This window comes from Penicillium longicatenatum, assembly GCF_028827895.1.
Source record: "Penicillium longicatenatum strain IBT 33135 chromosome Unknown contig_3_segment0_segment0, whole genome shotgun sequence".
NCBI classification, from domain to species: Eukaryota; Fungi; Ascomycota; class Eurotiomycetes; order Eurotiales; family Aspergillaceae; genus Penicillium; species Penicillium longicatenatum.
In genome coordinates, this window is record NW_026643121.1 from 1,817,817 (window position 1) to 1,838,769 (window position 20,953).

The 20,953-nt window shown below is 49.9% G+C and overlaps 7 protein-coding genes across 7 annotated transcripts; 4 read left to right on the forward strand and 3 right to left on the reverse strand.

Moving 5' to 3' along the window:
• Positions 1-442: 442 nt before the first annotated feature.
• yvc1 (putative potassium ion channel Yvc1) lies at positions 443-7,203 on the forward strand (the record flags this gene model as incomplete). The annotated part of the gene is made up of 8 exons (XM_057116466.1): positions 443-518; positions 569-896; positions 952-1,886; positions 1,944-2,084; positions 2,155-2,554; positions 3,222-6,498; positions 6,554-6,690; positions 6,744-7,203. 8 exons carry the CDS (start codon positions 443-445, stop codon positions 7,201-7,203), a joined length of 5,754 nt encoding a protein of 1,917 aa, XP_056972349.1.
• Positions 7,204-7,998: 795 nt separating this feature from the next.
• agd3 (putative extracellular serine-rich protein) lies at positions 7,999-10,112 on the reverse strand (the record flags this gene model as incomplete). The annotated part of the gene is made up of 2 exons (XM_057116467.1): positions 7,999-8,265; positions 8,343-10,112. The coding sequence occupies 2 exons, from the start codon at positions 10,110-10,112 to the stop codon at positions 7,999-8,001; spliced, it is 2,037 nt and encodes a 678-aa protein (XP_056972350.1).
• Positions 10,113-11,951: 1,839 nt separating this feature from the next.
• Positions 11,952-13,046, forward strand: N7484_006049 (uncharacterized protein; the record flags this gene model as incomplete). The annotated part of the gene is made up of 1 exon (XM_057116468.1): positions 11,952-13,046. The coding sequence occupies one exon, from the start codon at positions 11,952-11,954 to the stop codon at positions 13,044-13,046; it is 1,095 nt and encodes a 364-aa protein (XP_056972351.1).
• Positions 13,047-13,290: 244 nt separating this feature from the next.
• Positions 13,291-15,205, forward strand: N7484_006050 (glycosyltransferase domain-containing protein; the record flags this gene model as incomplete). Its single annotated transcript, XM_057116469.1, has 2 exons — positions 13,291-13,458; positions 13,565-15,205. The coding sequence occupies 2 exons, from the start codon at positions 13,291-13,293 to the stop codon at positions 15,203-15,205; spliced, it is 1,809 nt and encodes a 602-aa protein (XP_056972352.1).
• Positions 15,206-15,742: 537 nt separating this feature from the next.
• N7484_006051 (uncharacterized protein) lies at positions 15,743-16,635 on the reverse strand (the record flags this gene model as incomplete). Its single annotated transcript, XM_057116470.1, has 3 exons — positions 15,743-16,264; positions 16,425-16,577; positions 16,630-16,635. The coding sequence occupies 3 exons, from the start codon at positions 16,633-16,635 to the stop codon at positions 15,743-15,745; spliced, it is 681 nt and encodes a 226-aa protein (XP_056972353.1).
• A 492-nt stretch (positions 16,636-17,127) lies between these two features.
• nop58 (RNA-processing protein NOP58) lies at positions 17,128-19,030 on the reverse strand (the record flags this gene model as incomplete). Its single annotated transcript, XM_057116471.1, has 3 exons — positions 17,128-18,557; positions 18,615-18,775; positions 18,906-19,030. 3 exons carry the CDS (start codon positions 19,028-19,030, stop codon positions 17,128-17,130), a joined length of 1,716 nt encoding a protein of 571 aa, XP_056972354.1.
• Positions 19,031-19,315: 285 nt separating this feature from the next.
• Positions 19,316-20,566, forward strand: N7484_006053 (H(+)-transporting V0 sector ATPase subunit d; the record flags this gene model as incomplete). Its single annotated transcript, XM_057116472.1, has 4 exons — positions 19,316-19,347; positions 19,401-19,489; positions 19,551-20,428; positions 20,483-20,566. 4 exons carry the CDS (start codon positions 19,316-19,318, stop codon positions 20,564-20,566), a joined length of 1,083 nt encoding a protein of 360 aa, XP_056972355.1.
• Positions 20,567-20,953: the final 387 nt, after the last annotated feature.

Sequence of the window (20,953 nt, forward strand, 5' to 3'; positions counted from 1 at the left end):
AATGGAAAAGACAAAGGCTTGATGGCTCCATGTAAGCGCTATCAGGCATGATTGCAGTCAAGAATTGCCTTTCCACCAAGGCCAGTCACCTGCACCTCGAGTCCGGGTTCTATCCACGAGCAGGCATTATGCCATTTGGCAAACCATGTTCCGACATTTATTCGAATGTACGGTGTGAGATGCAACTTTCTGATGTATATATGGTGTGATGCAACCGAGACGTTCAATGCCAATGATGCTTCTAGAGATATTTTTCTTTTTTATGTTTATTTGAGTTCAGTAGTTTTCCGTAGCGCGTCACACGGGATTCCCTTGATGGCGGGGAGGCGCTAGGATCGTCCCGCGGATCCCTTTTGGACCGCGCTTTCCAAGCTTTCACCTACTCACCATTCCAGCCTCTCCAGTCTGTTTCTCTGGGTGGCATTTAATTTTTCAACCTACAATGGGTCGTTTAAGGGATATGTTCGACTTCGATCGCCGTCGTGCACGCCACCGCACGGCAGTAGAGCGCCGCAGACGTACGTCATAATCAACACCGTGTAAAACAGCAGTGCTAACCGAACCTCAGTTCTCCCATCATACATTGCTGATGAGCCACAGTCATCTGACTCATCCAAGGAGATTGCTAAAATTGCACTACGATTGAAATACCAAATTGAGCAAGTCGTTTGCTGCGAGGTCGAGGAGAATATCCTGACCGACCCAAACAGCCGTCTTATCACACAGGATGTCATTGAGACTGCCAAAAGAGCTGGTGGTGAGGAATATAAGGCTTGCGTGGTCTACTGTCTGCTTGTTTGCTTGAGGTGGTTCCAGATTCAGGCTTCAGTCGAGCTCTGGGACGCTGATCTCCATGAAGTCCGGGCTGTGGCCTGTGAAGTCATCGCTAAGCGCATGTACGAGTCCTCCGTTGCCTGGTTCTTATCTTCACTGTTACTGACACTTCAACAGTATTGAGTCTGAACAAGATCAGAATTATCTGTTGAAAAACGTTCTGCTCAAGCGTTATTCTATCTTTGCCGAAGGTGTTGAAAGTGACGCTGTCAATGTGATCGAGCACTCAGTGGATCTCCATGCGCTGAGAATCATTAGCTCCGCTGGGTATCAAAAGTGTATACAGTACCTATGGCGTGGCTGGATTTGCCAGGAAGAAGGAAACCCAACGAACTTTGTCGAATACGAACAGAAAGCTAATGCCAGCTTCTGGGTTCACTTCCACCCGGATCGCATGCGAACCCCTCTTTACCAGAACATTTGCCAGATTGTCTTCTCTCTAATTTATCTGGCTGTTTATACTGCCGTCATCAACACTGTCAACCCAACTGGCGACATCGACGTGGCTGAGGGTGTTCTGTACGGCATGACGCTCGCATTCCTTTGTGATGAAATTGTGAAGTTCTGGAAAGTCGGGTGGAACTATCTTCAATTTTGGAATGCCTTCAACTCTACGCTCTATGGTCTTCTCATCATTTCCTTAATCCTGCGTATTGTTGCGTTGGCCCATTCGCCTTCAAGCAGCGATACAGAACGCCAACTTTACAATGGGTTGAGCTACAATTTCCTAGCCTTTGCCGGACCCATGTTTTGGATGCGCATGATGCTCTATTTGGACTCTTTCAAATTCTTTGGAGCCATGTTCGTGGTCCTTCGGGTCATGATGAAGGAGAGTTTGATTTTCTTTGCTCTCCTATTTGTGGTTCTGGCTGGTTTCTTCCAGGCATTTATTGGCATGGCACAAGTGGATAGTGACATTCCCGTCACTCGGCTTATCATCCAAGGCATGGCGAACACTATTATGCAGAGTCCTGAGTTTGATACTTTCCAGAACTTTGCATTCCCTTTCGGAATCATTTTATACTATGTGTTCAGTTTTGTAATCATGATCGGTACGTGGGTTACTTTTGCTTCTCTCCTCAGGCGCAATATGCTGATTGGTACACTAGTACTCCTGAACATTCTCATTGCACTTTACAATAGTGCCTATGAGGATATTTCTGGAAATGCTAACGATGAGTACATGGCAATATTTGCTCAGAAAACCATGCAATTCGTTCGTGCTCCCGACGAGAATGTCTTTATTCCGCGTAAGTTCTGTCTCCCATTATTTCATGTGGCACATATAGAGAAACAGGTTAACCTAATGAGATATATCAGCCTTCAACCTGATCGAGATTTTGCTTGTGAGTGCCCCATTCGAATGGTGGCTGTCTAAGAAGCATTATGCGAAGCTCAACGACATCATAATGGGAGTGATTTACTCGCCTATTTTGGTATTGACAGCCTGGGTCGAAACTCACCAGGCGGAGCAAATTCGATGGAATAGGCGTCATGGAGAGGATGACGAGGAAGATCAACAAGAATGGGAATTGGTAGCTGAGGATGTGGACTTTGAGTTGGATGATTCTTGGAAGCAAGAAGTCAAGCAAAGTACGCCTGACATCAAGGTAGATAACTGCACGTTAGAGATTAAGCAGTTACAGGTACAGGTGGAAGCATTGACGGAGTTGGTGAAGCAGTTGAGCCGTGAGAAGGGGGTGGTCTTGGACGGACTGATGTAGGTAGTTGAGCACCTAGTCCACACGACTAGAGTTGTTGTTCATGTTGTGAGGAATATATATATATCTTGGAAGACCACTAATTACCTACTGAACACCGAGGTATATCGAAGGTCAAGACAAAAAATTTTTTTTTATCACAAGTATTTCTTATCAAACTTTTCGGAAATCCGATCGATGAAAATTTCCACTGAGATTGAGAATTTGTACCAAAAATGTCATAGGATCATCACCTTGTTGTTGAGTCCTAGATTGATGATGACCCTCCAAAAATAAACAAAAAGAAGAACCGAACGCGGGGGTCGAACCCGCAACCTTGAGATTAAGAGTCTCACGCTCTACCGATTGAGCTAGCCCGGCTGGGCTTGTTGAGGTGGATTCGACTTATGACATTATATTGGAAAAGTAATGTGGGCCTCGACCTTGGGACTCCTTACATAATCTGTCTAGCGCGTCGGGGAGACCGGGCGAACCCTCTGGAAACCAAATTTACTTATCTACAAGGTGGCTTCTTCTGAGCTTTCTACAGTGTAGTCGTCATTTCTTCTTTATGCTTTTTTAATCTGTCTTTCACCCGACCATCTTCGTGGTCACCTCGATTGCCATCATGTGAGTTCATCGAGACCCTTGCCCCTATTGATGCATCTTCAGTCTAACCCGCATCAGGGCAAAACTCGCAGATGACCCCCAGATTCAACATGCGTCCCTGCACAATCCTCTTCCAATACAACTCCATCCCTACGTCCTGCCATTTCTGATCATTTGGCCTGTCTTTTTCGCCTTCTACCTGTCCGAAGAGCGTTATGATACCTACATCCAGGGCCAGGAGTGGACCTTCGTTTGGGCGGGGTCCATCATCACGATCCAGTCCCTCTTGTGGCTGATGACCAAGTGGAATATTAACATCAAAACGCTTTTCACCACCATCAGCGCCAAGTCCATTGATACTGCCCGCTTGATTAAGGTGATTCCGGTCACCAATGCTGGAATTGCTGAAATCTGTACCTTAATCCACGACAACTCTGGTGGCAAGAAGACCATTTCGTTCTTGTTTCAGAAGCGCCGCTTCCTATACTACCCTGAACGTCGCACCTTTGCGCCCCTGTCTTACGCCCTCGATGCGGAGCCTAAGCCTGCTCTCAAGCACTTCCAGCAGAGCAAGGGTTTAACCACCAAAGCGGAGGTCGATGACATTCAGGAGCACTATGGAGATAATACTTTCGATATTCCCGTCCCTGGGTTCATCGAGCTCTTCCAGGAGCATGCTGTCGCGCCTTTCTTCGTCTTCCAGGTTTTCTGCGTGGGTTTGTGGATGTTGGATGAATATTGGTACTACTCGCTGTTCACTCTCTTCATGCTTGTCATGTTCGAGAGCACCGTTGTGTGGCAGCGCCAGAGAACTCTCAATGAGTTCCGTGGAATGAGCATCAAACCGTACGATGTCTGGGTTTTCCGTGAGAACAAATGGCAAGAGACCACCAGCGATAAGCTTCTTCCCGGCGACTTGATGTCCGTCAACCGGACCAAGGAGGATGGAGGTGTCGCTTGCGATATTCTTCTCGTCGAGGGCAGTGTTATTGTGAATGAGGCAATGCTTTCTGGTGAGAGTACCCCTCTACTCAAAGACTCGGTTCAGCTCCGCCCTGGTGATGACTTGATTGAACCGGAGGGCTTGGATAAGAACTCGTTTGTGCACGGTGGAACCAAGGTTCTCCAGGTCACTCACCCCAATGTAAACGGAGAGGAGACCCTGACGAATCTGGCCAATGGTATCACGATGCCCCCGGACAACGGTGCTCTCGGCGTGGTTGTCAAGACTGGATTCGAGACCAGCCAGGGAAGCCTTGTGCGCACTATGATCTACTCTACTGAGCGTGTCTCCGCCAACAATGCCGAGGCTCTGTTGTTCATTCTCTTCCTGCTCATTTTCGCGATTGCCGCCTCTTGGTACGTGTGGCAGGAGGGTGTCACCAAAGACCGCAAGCGATCCAAGCTCCTTCTGGACTGTGTCCTCATTGTTACCAGTGTTGTCCCTCCGGAGTTGCCCATGGAGCTGAGCTTGGCTGTCAACACTAGTCTGGCTGCTTTGAGCAAGTTTGCGATTTTCTGCACGGAGCCTTTCCGCATTCCATTTGCCGGTCGTGTTGATATTGCTTGTTTCGACAAGACTGGTACCCTGACTGGTGAGGATCTCGTCGTTGACGGAATTGCTGGTCTCACTCTTGGTCAATCCGATGCCAAGGTCGAAGCTGACGGCGCTCATGCCGATTTGGCAAAGGCTGAAGATGTTAGCCCTGCTACCACTCTTGTTCTTGCCAGTGCCCACGCCTTGGTGAAATTGGACGAGGGTGAAGTCGTTGGTGACCCCATGGAGAAAGCCACTTTGCAGTGGCTTGGCTGGGGGCTAGGTAAGAATGACACTCTCATGTCCAAGGGAACCGCACCCAAGGTCGCTTCCCGTCCTGTCGAGTCCGTTCAAATCAAGAGAAGGTTCCAATTCTCCTCCGCTTTGAAACGCCAAAGTACCATCGCCACCGTCACCACCAATGACCCGAAGACCTCCAAGAAGAGCAAGGCTACTTTCGTTGGTGTCAAGGGTGCTCCCGAGACTATCAATTCTATGCTGGTTAACACTCCTCCTAACTACGAGGAGACTTACAAGTACTTCACTCGTAACGGTGCTCGTGTTCTTGCTCTTGCCTACAAGTACCTCTCTTCGGAATCTGAGCTTTCCCAGGGCCGCGTGAACAATTATGTTCGGGAGGAAATTGAGTCTGAGCTGATCTTCGCTGGTTTCCTTGTTTTGCAATGTCCTCTCAAGGATGACGCTATCAAGTCCGTCCGCATGTTGAACGAGAGCAGCCACCGGGTTGTCATGATTACTGGAGATAATCCTTTGACTGCCTGCCATGTCGCACGCCAGGTTGAGATTGTTGACCGAGAGGTCCTTATTCTCGATGCTCCCGAACATGACAACTCCGGAACCAGACTTGTTTGGCGTACTATTGACGACAAGCTCAATACTGAAGTTGATCCCACCAAGCCTTTGGACCCGGAAATTCTGAAGAACAAGGACATCTGTATCACTGGTTACGCTCTGGCAAAGTTCAAGGACCAGAAGGCTCTCCCGGATCTTCTGCGTCACACCTGGGTTTACGCTCGTGTGTCTCCCAAGCAAAAGGAGGATATTCTGCTCGGTCTTAAGGATGCTGGATACACTACACTGATGTGTGGTGACGGTACCAACGACGTTGGTGCTCTGAAGCAAGCTCATGTTGGTGTCGCCCTTCTGAATGGTTCCCAAGACGATCTTACCCGAATTGCCGAACATTATCGTACTTCCAAGATGAAGGAGCTATACGAGAAACAGGTCAGCATGATGCAGAGATTCAACCAGCCTCCTCCCCCGGTGCCTGTGCACATTGCCCATCTCTACCCTCCTGGCCCTGGAAACCCCCACTATGAGAAAGCCATGGAGAGAGAGATGTCCAAAAAGAGTGCTGTTGCCAAGCCCGGCGAGCCGATTCCCACTATTACCTCTCCTGGTGCCCAAGCTATTCAGCAGAACATAACTCCCCAGCAACAGCGACAGCAGCAAGCCCAAGCTGCCGCAGCCGGTCTTGCTGACAAGCTCACCTCTTCTATGTTGGAACAAGAATTGGATGACAGCGAGCCGCCCACTATCAAGCTGGGTGATGCTTCTGTTGCTGCGCCATTTACCAGCAAGTTGGCAAATGTTATTGCGATTCCGAACATTCTTCGCCAGGGTCGTTGCACTTTGGTTGCGACAATCCAAATGTATAAAATTCTCGCTTTGAACTGTTTGATTAGTGCATACAGTCTGAGTGTTATTTATTTGGAAGGTATTAAGTTTGGTGACGGTCAGGTCACTATCAGTGGTATGCTGATGAGTGTCTGCTTCTTGTCTATTTCCCGCGCTAAGGTTCGTTGCATCCCTCTTTGATTTTGTATGTCACATGGATACTGATGATTAGCAGTCTGTGGAGGGCCTGTCCAAGGAACGCCCGCAGCCGAACATCTTCAACGTGTACATCATTGGATCTGTTCTTGGTCAATTCGCCATTCACATTGTGACTCTGATTTACCTCTCCAATTACGTCTATAAGGTTGAGCCGTAAGTATTCATAAGCCAGAGAAACAAAAAATTGTTACTAATAAATACCACAGGAGAGCAAGCGACATTGACCTTGAGGGCGAGTTTGAGCCGTCCCTTCTGAACAGCGCCATTTACCTGCTCCAGCTGATCCAGCAAATCTCCACATTCTCGATCAACTACCAGGGTCGTCCGTTCCGCGAGTCCATTCGCGAAAACAAGGCCATGTACTGGGGTCTTGTTGCAGCCTCCGCTGTTGCTTTCTCCTGTGCCACCGAGTTTGTTCCCGAGATCAACGAAAAGTTGCGCTTGGTTCCCTTCAGCAACGAGTTCAAGGTTACTCTGACTGTGCTGATGATCTTCGACTATGCCGGTTGCTATGTGATCGAGAATGTGCTTAAGCACTTCTTCAGTGATTTCCGTCCTAAGGATATCGCCGTCCGTCGTCCTGATCAGTTGAAGCGCGAGGAGGAGCGCAAGGCGAAGGAGGAGGCTGAGGCTGAGGCCTTGAAAGAGCAGCAGAGAACCGCTTAAACGAACTATTGACCTGAGGCATGATTTCAAACATGCCCTGTATACATAGAAAGGTTGAAGATGGATAGAACTACATGGAATCTAATACATAGTTCTATTACTAATAGAACCTTGAGAATTGTCACATTCATCATGAATGGTTTGGGTGACAGACCGGGCCCGCAGAGAAACGTAGAGTTATATTGTAGAATCCGTTCAGTGGGAGGCATAAGTAAGCGTCTGTGGTACCTAGACCGGGGATCTATCTATTTACCTTGATAATTCATTGTACAGACGAACCTGTAGATCATCTGAGAAGTGGCACATGCCGAGGCTTTTAACCCAGACACTTAGTGGTCGTCCAGTCAGGTGCAGGAGTTTGCGGTAGGATGCATAAAGCATCCAAGTTAATACTACTAAATCATTGAGAAACCAGCCACCTAGGTAAGGACCAAGCATCCATGGGAGTGACAGCTTTCAAATCAATAACCAAAGGTACCGCGTACAGTAGAACCTTAGGACTGGAATCTACGAGAGCGTAAAACGGGATCGTAAAACGGGATATGGTTATTAGTGACTCTGTACGGAAGCGAAGTTGCACCAGTCTGAAAGTCCGTCTCACTCGTGTGCCCCGGGTACATTTAATAAGCACACTTGATGAAATTCATTATAAGTACTGTAGTATGTAAACCATTAGGGGTAAAAGGGAAAACATTCACACATAATAACAAGACCACACATTTGAAAGACCAGACAAGCCATTCGTATCTTGCGAGAGCTCTAAATACAAGTCCTGAACCAAAAGAATTTGGAAATTTACAGGGGAATAGGGGTGGACAAGGTGAAGGAAACAGGGGAGCCAGTAAGATCAACCCAGACGGTCAAAGGATCACTGCCCAGCTGCTCAGTGGCATAGCTCTTAGTGGAGGTGGGGGCCACAGGGAAAGTCACCGGGATTGGCACACTGCAGGTATTATCAGTAGCCGAGATGGTGACTCCAATGATCTCATTGTCCTCAGTGGTGTAGCTGAGGGCGTATCCACAGGCATCACGAGTGTAGCGAGCCTTGAAACCAGCGGACATCTAATAAGGGGAGAGGGTTAGCACTGAAGACAGGAAAAGAGAGTGGGTCTAGAATGACCCAGGAAAAGGAAACTTACATCAGCGTGCTTGATCGTCACGAGAGGCCAGGTCACCAGGCGGACAAACTCCTGCACAACAGTCTCGACCCAGACCTGGAAGAGAGAGTACTGATACGAGACTCCGTTCACGGTGATAGGATCGGTATCAGCGTTACGGAGGTTGCCCTGGTGAAACATGTACGGATCGTGGGCAAGACCGAAGAAGTGGCGGATGGTATCAGCCTTCTCGGTGGCCATGAGGTTATCAAAGTCGCCAGAGCCGGACGAGGTGTTGATCCACTCAGCCAGGGTGCAAGCAGGGGTGCAGCAGTCGTAGTAGATACGAGTGGACCAGCGAGGGTTGACTTGCATGCCAGCAAAGCCGTTATCAGCAAGCTCGGTAAAGTAAGGCCACATGGAGTTTTCGGAATTGAGCAGGGCCGTGCGAGTGTTGTCACCAACACAGTTCGTGATGCCATTGTCCCACCAAGCCTGAAGGGCATCACCGTTGTGAAGACCCGTGATAGCCGGAGGAATGATACCATTACCCGTGAAGTAGGTAGCTTGGTCGATTCCGACCTGCTTCAACCAGGCCTGGTTAAAGCTGATCTCCTTGTAGATATCGGCATAGGTAGCATTGTTCTCCGCCTCGTGCGTGAATGTGTGGGAGAGATGGGCGAAGCTGTTCAGGTTCTTTTGCCACCAGAGCAGAAGAGGATCGCGGCTGGTGCAGTTGGTGGTCCAGTCATAAGCGGTAGGGGTAGAGGGCCACTGGTCAGTGCCAGTACCCAGAGGCTTCTGCCATTCAGCTGTTGTTGCCGCAGCAGCGGTGTAATAGACACCACCACCACTGCAGATAGCCCAGCCATCATCAATGTTTGAAGAGCGGTCGATGTTTCCGTTACCATTGAAACCAACTTCTGGGAAGTATGTGCTACCGGCGTTCATCTTAGCGTTGATTTTGGGAATCCAGGCAAGAATACCGTCCATATCATCAGTGGTGATACGGAAGGATGTACCAGAAGGCTCGTAGAGGTTGGTCGTCAACATCATATCATCAATCTGGGTGTTGATGTTGACACGACGCCATCCAGCATGAAGACCGCGGGTTATCCAAGTGATCCAGGCGTGCTGTACGAATGCTGAAGTAGCACTCCAGCTGGGGTCCAATGACATGAAGAATACCATTTGCTGACGGCCATTGAAGTCATTGATAACAGCAGCAGTGCTTTCAGTGGTGACGACCGAGTTTGCAGCGAAAGATGCAATTGACTTGGTATTGTTGGTGTTGATAATAGAGGCCGAGTAGTGGTATAGACCTTCAGTGCTCACACCGGCAGCAGAGCCAGTACGCAGTCCAGAGGTAGGGAAGTCACTGATATCCGTGAAGTAGAAGTCCTGCTCGACGCCGCTTTCACAGCATCCGGATCCAATAACAGTGGTTCCATAGTCCGAGCCAGGGTAAACATCGTATTGGACCATACGGACACCATACTCAAGCTGATAAGCATATAGCGTATTCCATTGGTCCGAAGTCAGGCCACTTGCCCAGCCCGCGTCACCGTAGTCATAGCTAATTCCTGAAGCCACAACGATACCTCCGAAGAGACCTCCATCGGTATTGTTGAGCGTAGGCAGAGCAGCACCGGTTGAGGGCACCACAAGTGTGGTATAAGGAATTCCGTAGCCATTGAGGCCATCGGTTGCAGCTACTAGAGACGAAGAATCTCTAGCAATCACCAAAATGTTTCCTGCGACAGTGGCCTGACCACTGACCGCCGGAGTTGTAGTACATGAGGTTGAAGTCATACTGGAAGATTCCCAGAAAAAAAAAACAGAACACTGTCTAGTTCCAAGAACCAGAACCTCTTGGCAGTAAACCCAAAAGAAAATTGATATAAGACAAGACAGTAAAGTCTCAAATAGTGAGGTACTAGCTGCACTAAATAGCAGTAGTATCAAGAGTCAGGAGATATTCCATGAAATGACTGACGTGCTTCCTAGCTAATTGTTGGGGCGAACATGCGCAATTTATATTCTCGTAGGGAGAAGTAACGGAGTCCACGGCTCATATCGGGATTTGTATCCATCCTTGATCCTGACCTGAAGCAGCAAGGCACGCAGGAAAGAGGAGAATCAAAGCGACATGACCCAATCAGCATTGACGGCCAAGCATTCTGGGCGGCAGGACCCCGGCAGTAATGATGGTGGCATCAGAGCTGCATGAAGGCTCCTTCTTGCAGTACCTGAGATGCAGGGCAGCAAAAGTCTGGAAGCCTATCGGCTGCTCTCGATTTCGGCTAAACAAGCCTCTCCCATGATTTCCGATGAACTGAGGGGCTTTTCCCCCCATTAGCGTGCTTGTTCAGGCGAAGACCATGGAGGGCGATGGAGCATTTCTCAGTGACCGGAAGAAAATCAGCTGAGTCGGATCTAATCTGGTCAAGATAAATGATCCGGGTAAGAGCTAGTAGATAGTACTTCATAAGCGATTGGCTTAATTACAGAGGAGTCCGGAGTGGAGGGGTGGGTATCTCCCGCAGACAATGTGATGCTTCCAAGTCTGGATGCATACAAACCAGAAAGCGAGCCAACAAGAGCTAAGATGGGAACTAAGGCCGAGAAAGCGGGAATAACTTTTCATCTGAGACATTACCTCAAAGCCAAAGCATGATCGGGGGCAGCCAGAAGAGATGTATCGGGGATATTAATAGGGCGAATACAGGGTTTTCCGGCGAAGAGTGGGCCAAGTTTGGGGCTCAGGGACCGGCACCGAGCCCCGTTTGTATGGGGTTCGGCAGCAGGTACCAGCAGGTCCGGAACTTTGTCAGACTGGCACAGGGGAAGAGGGAGATTGCGCCCGATGAAGAATGGTCTGGACTGGTCGTGCATGTTACAGTATTTCTTCGTGTTCGGGTGACTGGTTGTGTCTTGGCACCTTGGCACTTTAGCAGCGGTTAAGTTTGGACTAGCAGGAAGCTGGAAAAGAGGAAGATCCGCAAAGATCCACGAAGATCGAAGAAAGGGGAATCGGATCGAGATTCCTTTTAATCTAGGCATGATCTGGGCGAGATCGGAAGAGAGGAAGGCAACGGAGCTAAGGTCTTGAATCCATGGATCAGTGTCAATGGATATGAGTCTGAAGTTTGAAGTCTGCTGCACCTAGTGTTGGTGGCTGAGTGGACACAATCAACTTTTGCCACAAAAAGCACAACCACTGGCTACATCACGTGCACCATCCAATACCTTCAGATGCCCCGTCTGCATGGAATAATTGTTTAGATCAAAGGTACGGCGAGGATGGATCTATTCTTATGCTATCTTCATTCCCTTTAGGGCTGTCGATTACGGTATCATCCGCCCAAACCATGCATATCTGATTATTCAAAAGTGTTATCATCCTGCTGATTTGCTTTCAAGATGCCTCATCTTCTGTAGTATCTTGAATCCATCGAAAGAATTTTAAATCTGCGTTGTTTAGTATAAAAGAATGTATCTTTGTATACTTCCAAGGCGGTGAAGCTTGGAGTGGATCTGGGGGATTCGATGTTGACGCTTCCAATTGTACGAGAACCTCAGACTTCTGCCCGCACCAAGCCCCCATTGCTCGGATCAATTAATCACTCCAATCGTGAGGCGCTGTACTTAATGTCCTCTCAAAGCTACAGCTCGACCGCACGGGCCAGCCTCAGCGTCAAATCCCCTACCTCATCCGACCTTACCCCCAACTTTGCCGACCCCAACTTCGACCCCGCTGATTTCCTCAATGATTCACTTTCCCCACTGACGGTGGCCTCATTGCAACCCAATGCCTCTCGAGCGCCTGGCTCTGTGCCTTTAACCGAACTGTCAGCCCAAGTACAAACCCTCCTTTCGCAAATCAGTGCCCAGAACGTTCGCCTTTCCAGCACACTCTCTCAGCTGAGCGATGAGATCCTTCGCAGTGGTGGGCGCCTCGCCTACGAAGTAGAGGTGCTGCGAGGAGAAACAATTGGCCTATCCGAGACCTTGACAGAGGTTCTGCGGGACGATATCGCCAAGTTCGTCATAGAGACCCCGAATACAACTGCCGCTTCGGCTGCTCGCAAGGATAAGGCGACGGACGAAACGACCGAGAGCGCTACAGCTACTAAGGACGAGAAGGATGAAGAGGACGACGAGGACACGGACGAAGCGGCGCTGGAGAAGGATGCAACAATGGCGGATCCGGAGTACATCACCAACCTGCGCACACTGAACCAAGTCCGCTCGCGACTAGAGAACGTAGTACAGACCTTCGGCGACGCAATGGAGTGGCCTCTGCCACCGTCGGAGATCTCCTTCTCATCCTCCTTTATTTCCGTCTCCGGGCCTGACATAAGTGTCGAAGGATCGGACCAAGAAGCTAAGGGCCAGGAGATTATGAAAAAGCTACGAACCGAGACATTGGAGCTGCTGGACAGCGAGGGTGGTGGACATGCCGGGTTGGAGGCCGCGACCCGTCGCGTGGAGACTCTACGAACATTGGCAGCGGTATGGAAAGGGTCTGCAGAGGAGAAGGCAAGATACCGATTCGTGGATAATCTGGCCCGGCTTGTAGATGAGCGACGGCGCAATTTGGAGCATCAACAAGCAATGGCTGATCAAAACCAGCGCGGTCTAAAGTCGCGGTCGGAGCAAAGGCGAGACAGTGATAGTGGAGCACCGGCGGGTGGCTTATTCCGGAATCTGCAGCGACTCAAGGAGGAGATATATTTGGAGTAGGTACAAAGGGATAGAATTACTTTAATTTAAGGCAGCATTTGCACGATGCTACTATGTATATATGTCCCAACTTACCCTTGGAAGCGGAAATAGGGATTTGTCGATCAATAAGCCGTTTCCATCTCCACATGCAACGATTGCGTATGTCCCGCGTGGCCTTCCCGTTGACACCTACAACCTCGAGGTGCCACGACATGTTCAATTTGTTCAATTGATTCTGAGATAGTCTTGGCATTTTTTGGTCATGGCGTCCAGCTCACCACTGCCGCAGTTCAAGGAGGCCAAGACATCTGCCACTACCATGATGTGGCAGGTCTACCATCAACGGCCGCGCACCCCGAGGTCAAAAGCCATCGCATACTCCGTTCTAGCATTCCTTGTCTTTCTTTTTATGGTCTTATCGTCGTCCAGTGTAAGCTTTCCATATCGTTGCCTGGACCTGGAATACACCTCGATTGTCAAATTAATTAGCGCCGGGGAAAGGATCAGGAACAAAATGCTAACCACGCCTAAAACAGCAATCCGAGCCTGATTTCTGGACCAAGTTCCCATCGCGTCACCCATTCCCTGAAAGCCCCGAGAATGCGCAGGTCGCACTCCCTCGACGAACCGATGTCGCCATCAACGATACCCTCCCTCACGACTTGGACAAGCCCAACCCAAATCTCCACGTCTTGGTGCCTGTGCAGCATGGCTCACGCGGTGCATGCCGAACACTGACATCGGCCATGATATTGGGATACCCACCTCCAACACTGGTCGGATACGGAAAGAACACTCCCGGTGCGACTGAGTTCGAGCGCATTGTGGATCGGATCACTCGCCTGCGCGATTACCTGAAACCGAGCCATGTTGTGAAGGATCACGACTTAGTGCTGGTTGTCGATGCCGAGGACGTTTTCTTCCAGCTCCCACCGGAGATTCTGGTCACACGTTTCCAGGAGATTCTGCGAACGAACAACAAGAAACTACTCAAGAAGCACGGGTACGCAAAGGTGGAGAAAGCAACTGCCGGTGCTCCCCCGGATTTAGTGCCAAAATACTCGCAGCGCGTGCTGTTTGGTGCTAGTAAATTGTGCTACGGTGCACTGGAGGAGGACCCTGGCTGTGTTTCTGTCCCGGAGTCATCATTACCTCCGGATGCCTATGGTTGGAAGACGGACATCTATCCTGACGGGCACTTGAATCGGCCCCGATGGTTGAACCCAGGCGCGGTGATTGGTCAGGCTGCGGATCTACGACTTATCTACGATGAGGCTCTGCGAATTCTCGAGCAGCGTCACAAGAAGGACGCCGATTACCAAGCTCTGACGCAGATGTATGGGCGGCAGGAGGTCGTCCGCGAGCTGGAGCGGCGTCGCACCACCAACGGTTTTAAAGAATGGTTTCAAGGCCTCCTGGGCATCAATGAAGCCTCAAACATAACTGGAATCCGTGTCCGTCTTGAGACGGGGCACCGCTATGAGTACGGTATCGGAGTCGACTTCGAGTCGCAAATGTTCTTCACTCAGATAATGTCTCGGAATGATGTCGAGTGGATCATGTACAACAACATTACCAAAACATCCATACTCCAAGGACAGTTTGGTGTTCCCCGTGAACACCGTCTCCTCCTTCCGGATGACATCGCCGCCCTTCCAAACCCGTACAACCAGAGTCGCTTTGCCAAATCTCAGACTACACATCCCGAGTGGAATGCCACGCTGGACAAGCTACCAAACCCGGAGGAGCATTCCTGGCATAATTCACCCTTAATGACCAACCCCCATTCTGCTGCCGTGCCTGTTCTCGCTCACCTCAATGGTGATCAGAAACTCCGCAACACTTGGTGGGAGAAGATGTGGTTCTTCCCTTGGGGCCGTGCCCTTCTCCGCCGATACGTGCGTTCCGCTCGCGGGTTCGACGCGGCACAGTCCTCTCTTCTGGGCGGCCAAGAGTGGTGGAATATGCGTGGTGGACGGGGCGGACTCTGGACAGACGAACAAAACTGGGTCACCTTTTCGGACGTCTGTGAGGGCCAGGAGCGAGATCTCTTCGATGATGATCTGGGTCTTTGGGCTAAGGAAAACGGTGATCCTGATGAGCCTATTTACAATAAATTCGGTAATCTCATGTACGGCAAAGAACCCCCAAACCCTCCTAAAGGAGGGGAGCCGTAAAAGCGTCTGTTTGGGAGCATTCAACTCCCCTGGGCTCTCGCTTGACTTCTCACTATTTCCACCATACTCTACATGACCGACATTGTCTGGGAAATATGTAATCGAGTATTGTGTTTTGGGAATATTTTGCACATACTGTCTTGATGCCTCTGGCATCTGACCCTTAGGTCTTCCTCTCCTACTTGATACCACTTTGAGCTTTTTGTTGTTCCGGGTCATGCATGGCATTGGCCCATGCCATATGAGAGTTATGGCGTTTTTATTTTGGTTCTGGTTTATATTCAAGTTCGAATTTGTATTAAATAGACACAAGTTTTTGACAGATGTCGCTAATTCGAGCTGATCGTACATAGAAATGGATTTATCTTAGCTCACCTTATACTCTATATACAGATAAACACCAAGCCGTTTCACCCATTAGATCCAGAAACAGAAAGATAGCGAAGTCGCATAGAATTGAAGGGCCAATGGACCCGGGATATCAAGCACAAGACACAAAATCTAGTTAAACCCAAAGAAAGTTATACCTCATAAATACTAACTCCCATAATGCTCAGTCAAAACCTCCCGAATAATCCCCAAAACAACCTGCACATCCTCATCCGATATTCGCTGCTCCCGCTCCTCAACAACAGACTCGAAAATGGCCATGGCACCAAAATCCTCCTCCTCACCACCCTCCCCATTAACAGCATTCCCATCCTCATCAACTTCCATCTCTCCATCCCCATTAGCCATCTCTTCACCATTTTCTCCATCGGTCGAAGTCGTAACCCCAACACCCAAGTTCAGAATCATTACTACTTCGGCCTTGGTAAGACCAAAGGGCTTAAGCTGTGTGATCAAGTCACGGAGGGCAAGATCCATGGGTGTTTGTTCTGACAAGAGGTCCCGGGGAGGTGCTGTAGAGTTTGTGAGATCGTTGTTATCAGATGCGGAGGTTTGTGCTGGGGGACGCATGGTTCCAAATGCGGAGGCGGATTGCGAGGAGGTAGGACGAGGGGTGTAGCGGGGGTATTTTAGGATATGAGGCGAAATGCGAGTGACATAGTTGTGGATCTAAGATGGAATGTTAGCTGTGTTTCTGTTCGTACGTCTATTCATTGAGTATTTTGGGATGAGATGGAGCGGCCCGCTTTTCGGGTAGACTATATGACTAGTCCCTGAGCCTCTGTAGAGATTATGCGAGTAAATATAAATGAGCAAGAGGCAAGCTTACCTCTTTAACCACGGTGTTGTGGTCTCTCAGGTCTGGGCTGGGAACCCATCGATCAGCATTCTGCGGCGGATCGGGAGAGCGGCGGGGCGGGTTGGCTGTTAGGTAGGCCAGAACCTCGATGTTGGTGAGGACAGCAGATTGGGGATCGAGAATCTGGACATTGAGTTAATGAGATGTTTGCTTTAGGCTATCAGGTATTTCTTACTCTCATTGTGCTGGTTTATTCGCTGTGTGAGTGATCCTCAAAAGGTGGGAGTCGCAGCTGAGGGAAAATCGCTTATTTTGCCGGCATAACATGGGGCGGTAAGAGGGCGGTCTCAGTGATATCCTGCAGGTCTTGGACAAAAGTACACAAACTATAGCACATACTGCAGGTTGGACTTGCAACATTGGGAATGAGACAAATAACCTTGTAGTCATACTACGCATAGACTAAAGTCCACAAGTATTACAGAGAAATCATTAGCCGAATGCTACTCAAAATTTGAAGTATGAACAGATTATTCAGCTAAACTGTACTGCCTTGACCAAGCACCGTCTGCGCCATAAAAACGAAACAAAAAAACGTAGATCAACCTTTGAAATGCCCCCGAACATGCGAGCAAGGCCGCGACATGAAAAGAAAGTGATATCATACAGATTGCGCAAAAAGAGGCCATCCATCACATTGCACGAAACTTTTGAAACAAAAGCAATTCATAGCTTACTCGCCCTTGCTCTTCTTCTTCTTCTTATCCTTCTTCTCATCACCCTCGTCGGAGCGCTTGCGCTTCTTGCCATCTTCCTTGTCAGCCTTCTTGGACTCCTTCTTAGCCTTCTTCAAGTCCTTCTTGCTGACAGATGTGGGGTTACCAGAGGCATCAAAGGTAATCTCTCCGCGCTCCAGCTTGCGCTGGTAACGCTTGACGCTGAGGCCGGCCTTGGCGGCCTGCTTCTCGAGCTCGGACTTTGAGTCGTCCTCAGACTCGGAGTCAGAGTCAGAGTCAGCATCCTCCATCTCCTCGTCTGAGTCAACCTCCTCGACAAGCTTCTTCTTCTTATCCTTCTTCTCCTTCTTGGCGGAGGCGGGAGCCTCAGTATCCAGAGCATCAGCATCGGGGTTGTATTTGCGGGCCTCCTTCAGGTCGAACTTCTGGGGCTGGGCAGTGCCGTTGGGAGCAATGGCCACACCACGGGGCTTCATGGGCTTGCCCTCCATACCGGCAAGCTTACGCTCAAGGTTGAAGCGAGCCTCGGTACCGAGAGCAGCCTTCTCCTCCTCAGTGACATCGTCATCCCACTCGCCAAGGGCATCAACACGCAGACCAAGAGAGGCCTTGGCGGCGAGAACACGGGCCATCTTGCCCTTGTTGCGGCCGGTGGCCTGGCCGATCAAAGAGGCGTGGTAGATCAGACCGTACTTAGGTGTGTCGTGCTTGGTCTTCAGAGCACGGAAGAGGGCCTTCTCGGCACCAAGAATCTGGAGAGTAGAGGCAGGGCTCTTGGCAAGGCTGGTCAAGCTACCAGCGTGGGCGATCAGACGGGCACCAACAAGGTCACCGACAAGAGCAGTCAGGTTAGGAGCAATAGCGTTCATGCGGGAGGTCAGGTAGCTAGCAAGCTGGGCGCGGTAGTCGTACAGGGAAACAACCTGGTCGGCGAGAGCCTGAATGTTCTCAAGATCATCCTCGCTGATCTCAGTACCCATGGAGCGGTCAGCAGCGGACTTGACGGCACCCTCAATCTCCTCTGGCAGGATCTCAGCGAGATCAACGGTCTCCCAGTTGGTGCGCATGCCCATCTTCAGGACGAGCTTGGCGTAGGCAATGTTGTCGTTAAGGATCTTAGCCAACTCGGGGAAGTGCCAGCCGTACCATTCCTTCACACGCATAGCGTAGGTGTTCAACTCCTTGTCCATATCGTCCAAAAGGTTGATGGCCTGGACGATCATGGTATCAATCTTATCGGGGGAGAACTTGAGCTTGTGACGGGCGAGGGAGTGAGACAGACCAAGGGCCATAGTGGACATGTCACTGGGGCCCAGGCTGGGGATGAGAGAAGTGAGGTGCTCACGAATGGCACGGAAGGCCTCGGCGGTAGTAGAATCGGCGATCAGCTCAATAGAGAGACCGGGCAGCTTGCCAATGGCATTTCCTACGGATCATCATATCAGTAAGAAGCGCAATGACTAGATGATCAGATTTCACATACCGAGCTTAGGGTCCGCAACAGCGAGGGACACCTTCTTCTCATCCTTGATTCCCTCCAAAAGCGAAGCGAGGCGGGGAGTAACCTTGCCCTCGATGATGGCAGCAGCCTCCTCAACAGCTGCACCGGCACTTTCGAACTTCTGGAAAGACTTCAACTTGAAACTATTGGCAGTATTAGCATCGCTGTCTACCGCAACAAAATTTTCTCGACCATTCCGCGGATTGATCTCCCCCGCTCCATTGGGGTTTTTTTTCTTTAAATTTTCTCGCCAGGGCCAACAATCACACATACAGGTTTGAAACACCTTCGGCGGTGGAAGCATCTTCTGGGAGCTGGTCGCGCTTGAAGAGCTTCTTGTCCTTGGCCTTCAGCAGGGCATAACCGGCGCTGGTTTCGGTGAGGATGAACAGCGACATGGTGGCTGGTCGGGGGGGAAAAAAGAACAAGCTAAAAATGTAGAAGGCCCCGGTTCGATTGGCGAAAAAAGACGGACAAGAATGAGTGGACCGTCGAGGCGTGCACCGTTGGAGAAGGGAATCTAGAAATTTTGCAACGGAAAGAAAAAAGTGCAAAATTGGTCGAGCCACAGCCCTGTGGCTGGTGGCTTATGTAAGGACCCACCGCGCATACAGCTTCCAGCACTTGACAGTGTACGTAGATTAAGCCGATCTGATTCTATTCACCACTTCTCACTCGCCGCAATGGAGGGCCTTTTCTTCAATGTGAATGCTGGGTATGCATGTATCTGTGTCATAATATCCTCGCTTATTAACGTACATTTTCTAGATATGTCGAGGGCATTGTTCGAGGGTATCGGAACAGCCTTTTGAGCGGCCAGAACTACTCCAACTTAACACAATGCGAGACCATTGATGGTATTTGAATCCCACCACCAGCATCGTGGCAAGTCATTTCTAATGTCAAATCTTTTGGCAGATGTCAAGCTCCAACTGGGCCCAGCCTACGGCGACTTCCTCGCCTCTCTCCCCCCGAACCCCTCCACCTCCGCCCTCGCTGGCAGGATGACAGACAAGCTGGTGTCGGAGTTCCGATACCTGATCGCCCAGTCTACTGGAGCAACGGCCAAATTTCTTCAGTATCTCACGTACGGCTACATGATCGATAACATTGCCCTCCTGATTACCGGAACTCTGCATGAGCGCGACACCCGAGAACTCCTGGAGCGATGCCACCCGCTCGGCTGGTTCGAGACCTTGCCCGTTCTGTGCGTTGCAACCAACATTGAGGAGCTTTACAACTCCGTCCTGATTGAGACCCCACTGGCTCCTTTCTTCAAGGGTAGCCTTAGCCACCAGGACCTGGACGAGCTGAACATCGAGATCGTTCGCAACACCTTGTACAAGAACTACCTCGAGGACTTCTATAAATTTGTCAACACCGACTCGGACTTCTCTGGCCCGACTCAGGAGGTCATGTCAGAGATTCTGCAGTTCGAGGCTGATCGCCGCTCCATTAATATTACCCTCAACTCCTTTGGTACTGAGTTGTCCAAGCAAGAGCGGAGGAAGCTGTACCCGGAATTCGGAAAGCTTTACCCAGAGGGTAGCTTGATGCTGTCTCGGGCAGAGGATGTTGAGGGTGTGGCCCTGGCTGTGAGCGCCGTTGCAGACTACAAGACTTTCTTTGATGCGGTGGGTCTGAACCAGGGTGGTGGCATTGGCGGCATGGGTGGCAGCGACGGAAAGAGTCTTGAGGATCTTTTCTACCAAAAGGAGATGGATATGTCCAAGTTGGTGTTCACTCGTCAATTTACCCCAGCGGTGGTGTACGGGTGGTTGAAGCTGAAGGAACAGGTAAGAGCTCCTCTAAAAGTGGCATATGCAAGATTCACCGCTAATATCTACCAGGAAATCCGAAATGTCACCTGGATCTCGGAGTGCATTGCACAGAACCAGAAGGAGAGAATCGGTAACTTCATCTCCGTCTTTTAGACTGCGATATTATGACCTTGTTCTTTCCTGCCTATTTCTCCTGTATTTACCCTATTGGGCTGCATGACTTGGCTTTACCAGCCAATTCCGTTGTATCGAGTACCCAGTTCGTTTCTTGTTTCTCAGTATTGAAGTGAGCGCATCGCCCCGAACCGGGCAAATGGCCACTGGTTTCGGTTTTTCTCGTTTTTCTCGACTTCTTTCCACCTGAGGCGTTTGGCAATTTCGTGATCTCTCTGTGAAATAGAGCAATTTTCATCAGGTCAGATGAACACTCAGTAACCTGAACACTCCTAGCTTATTTCTATCGATTGTAGACAGACGATGACTGCCCCTGGGCATTCTGCATAGTCGAACCAGATGATGTGTCTGGCTACGAAATATACA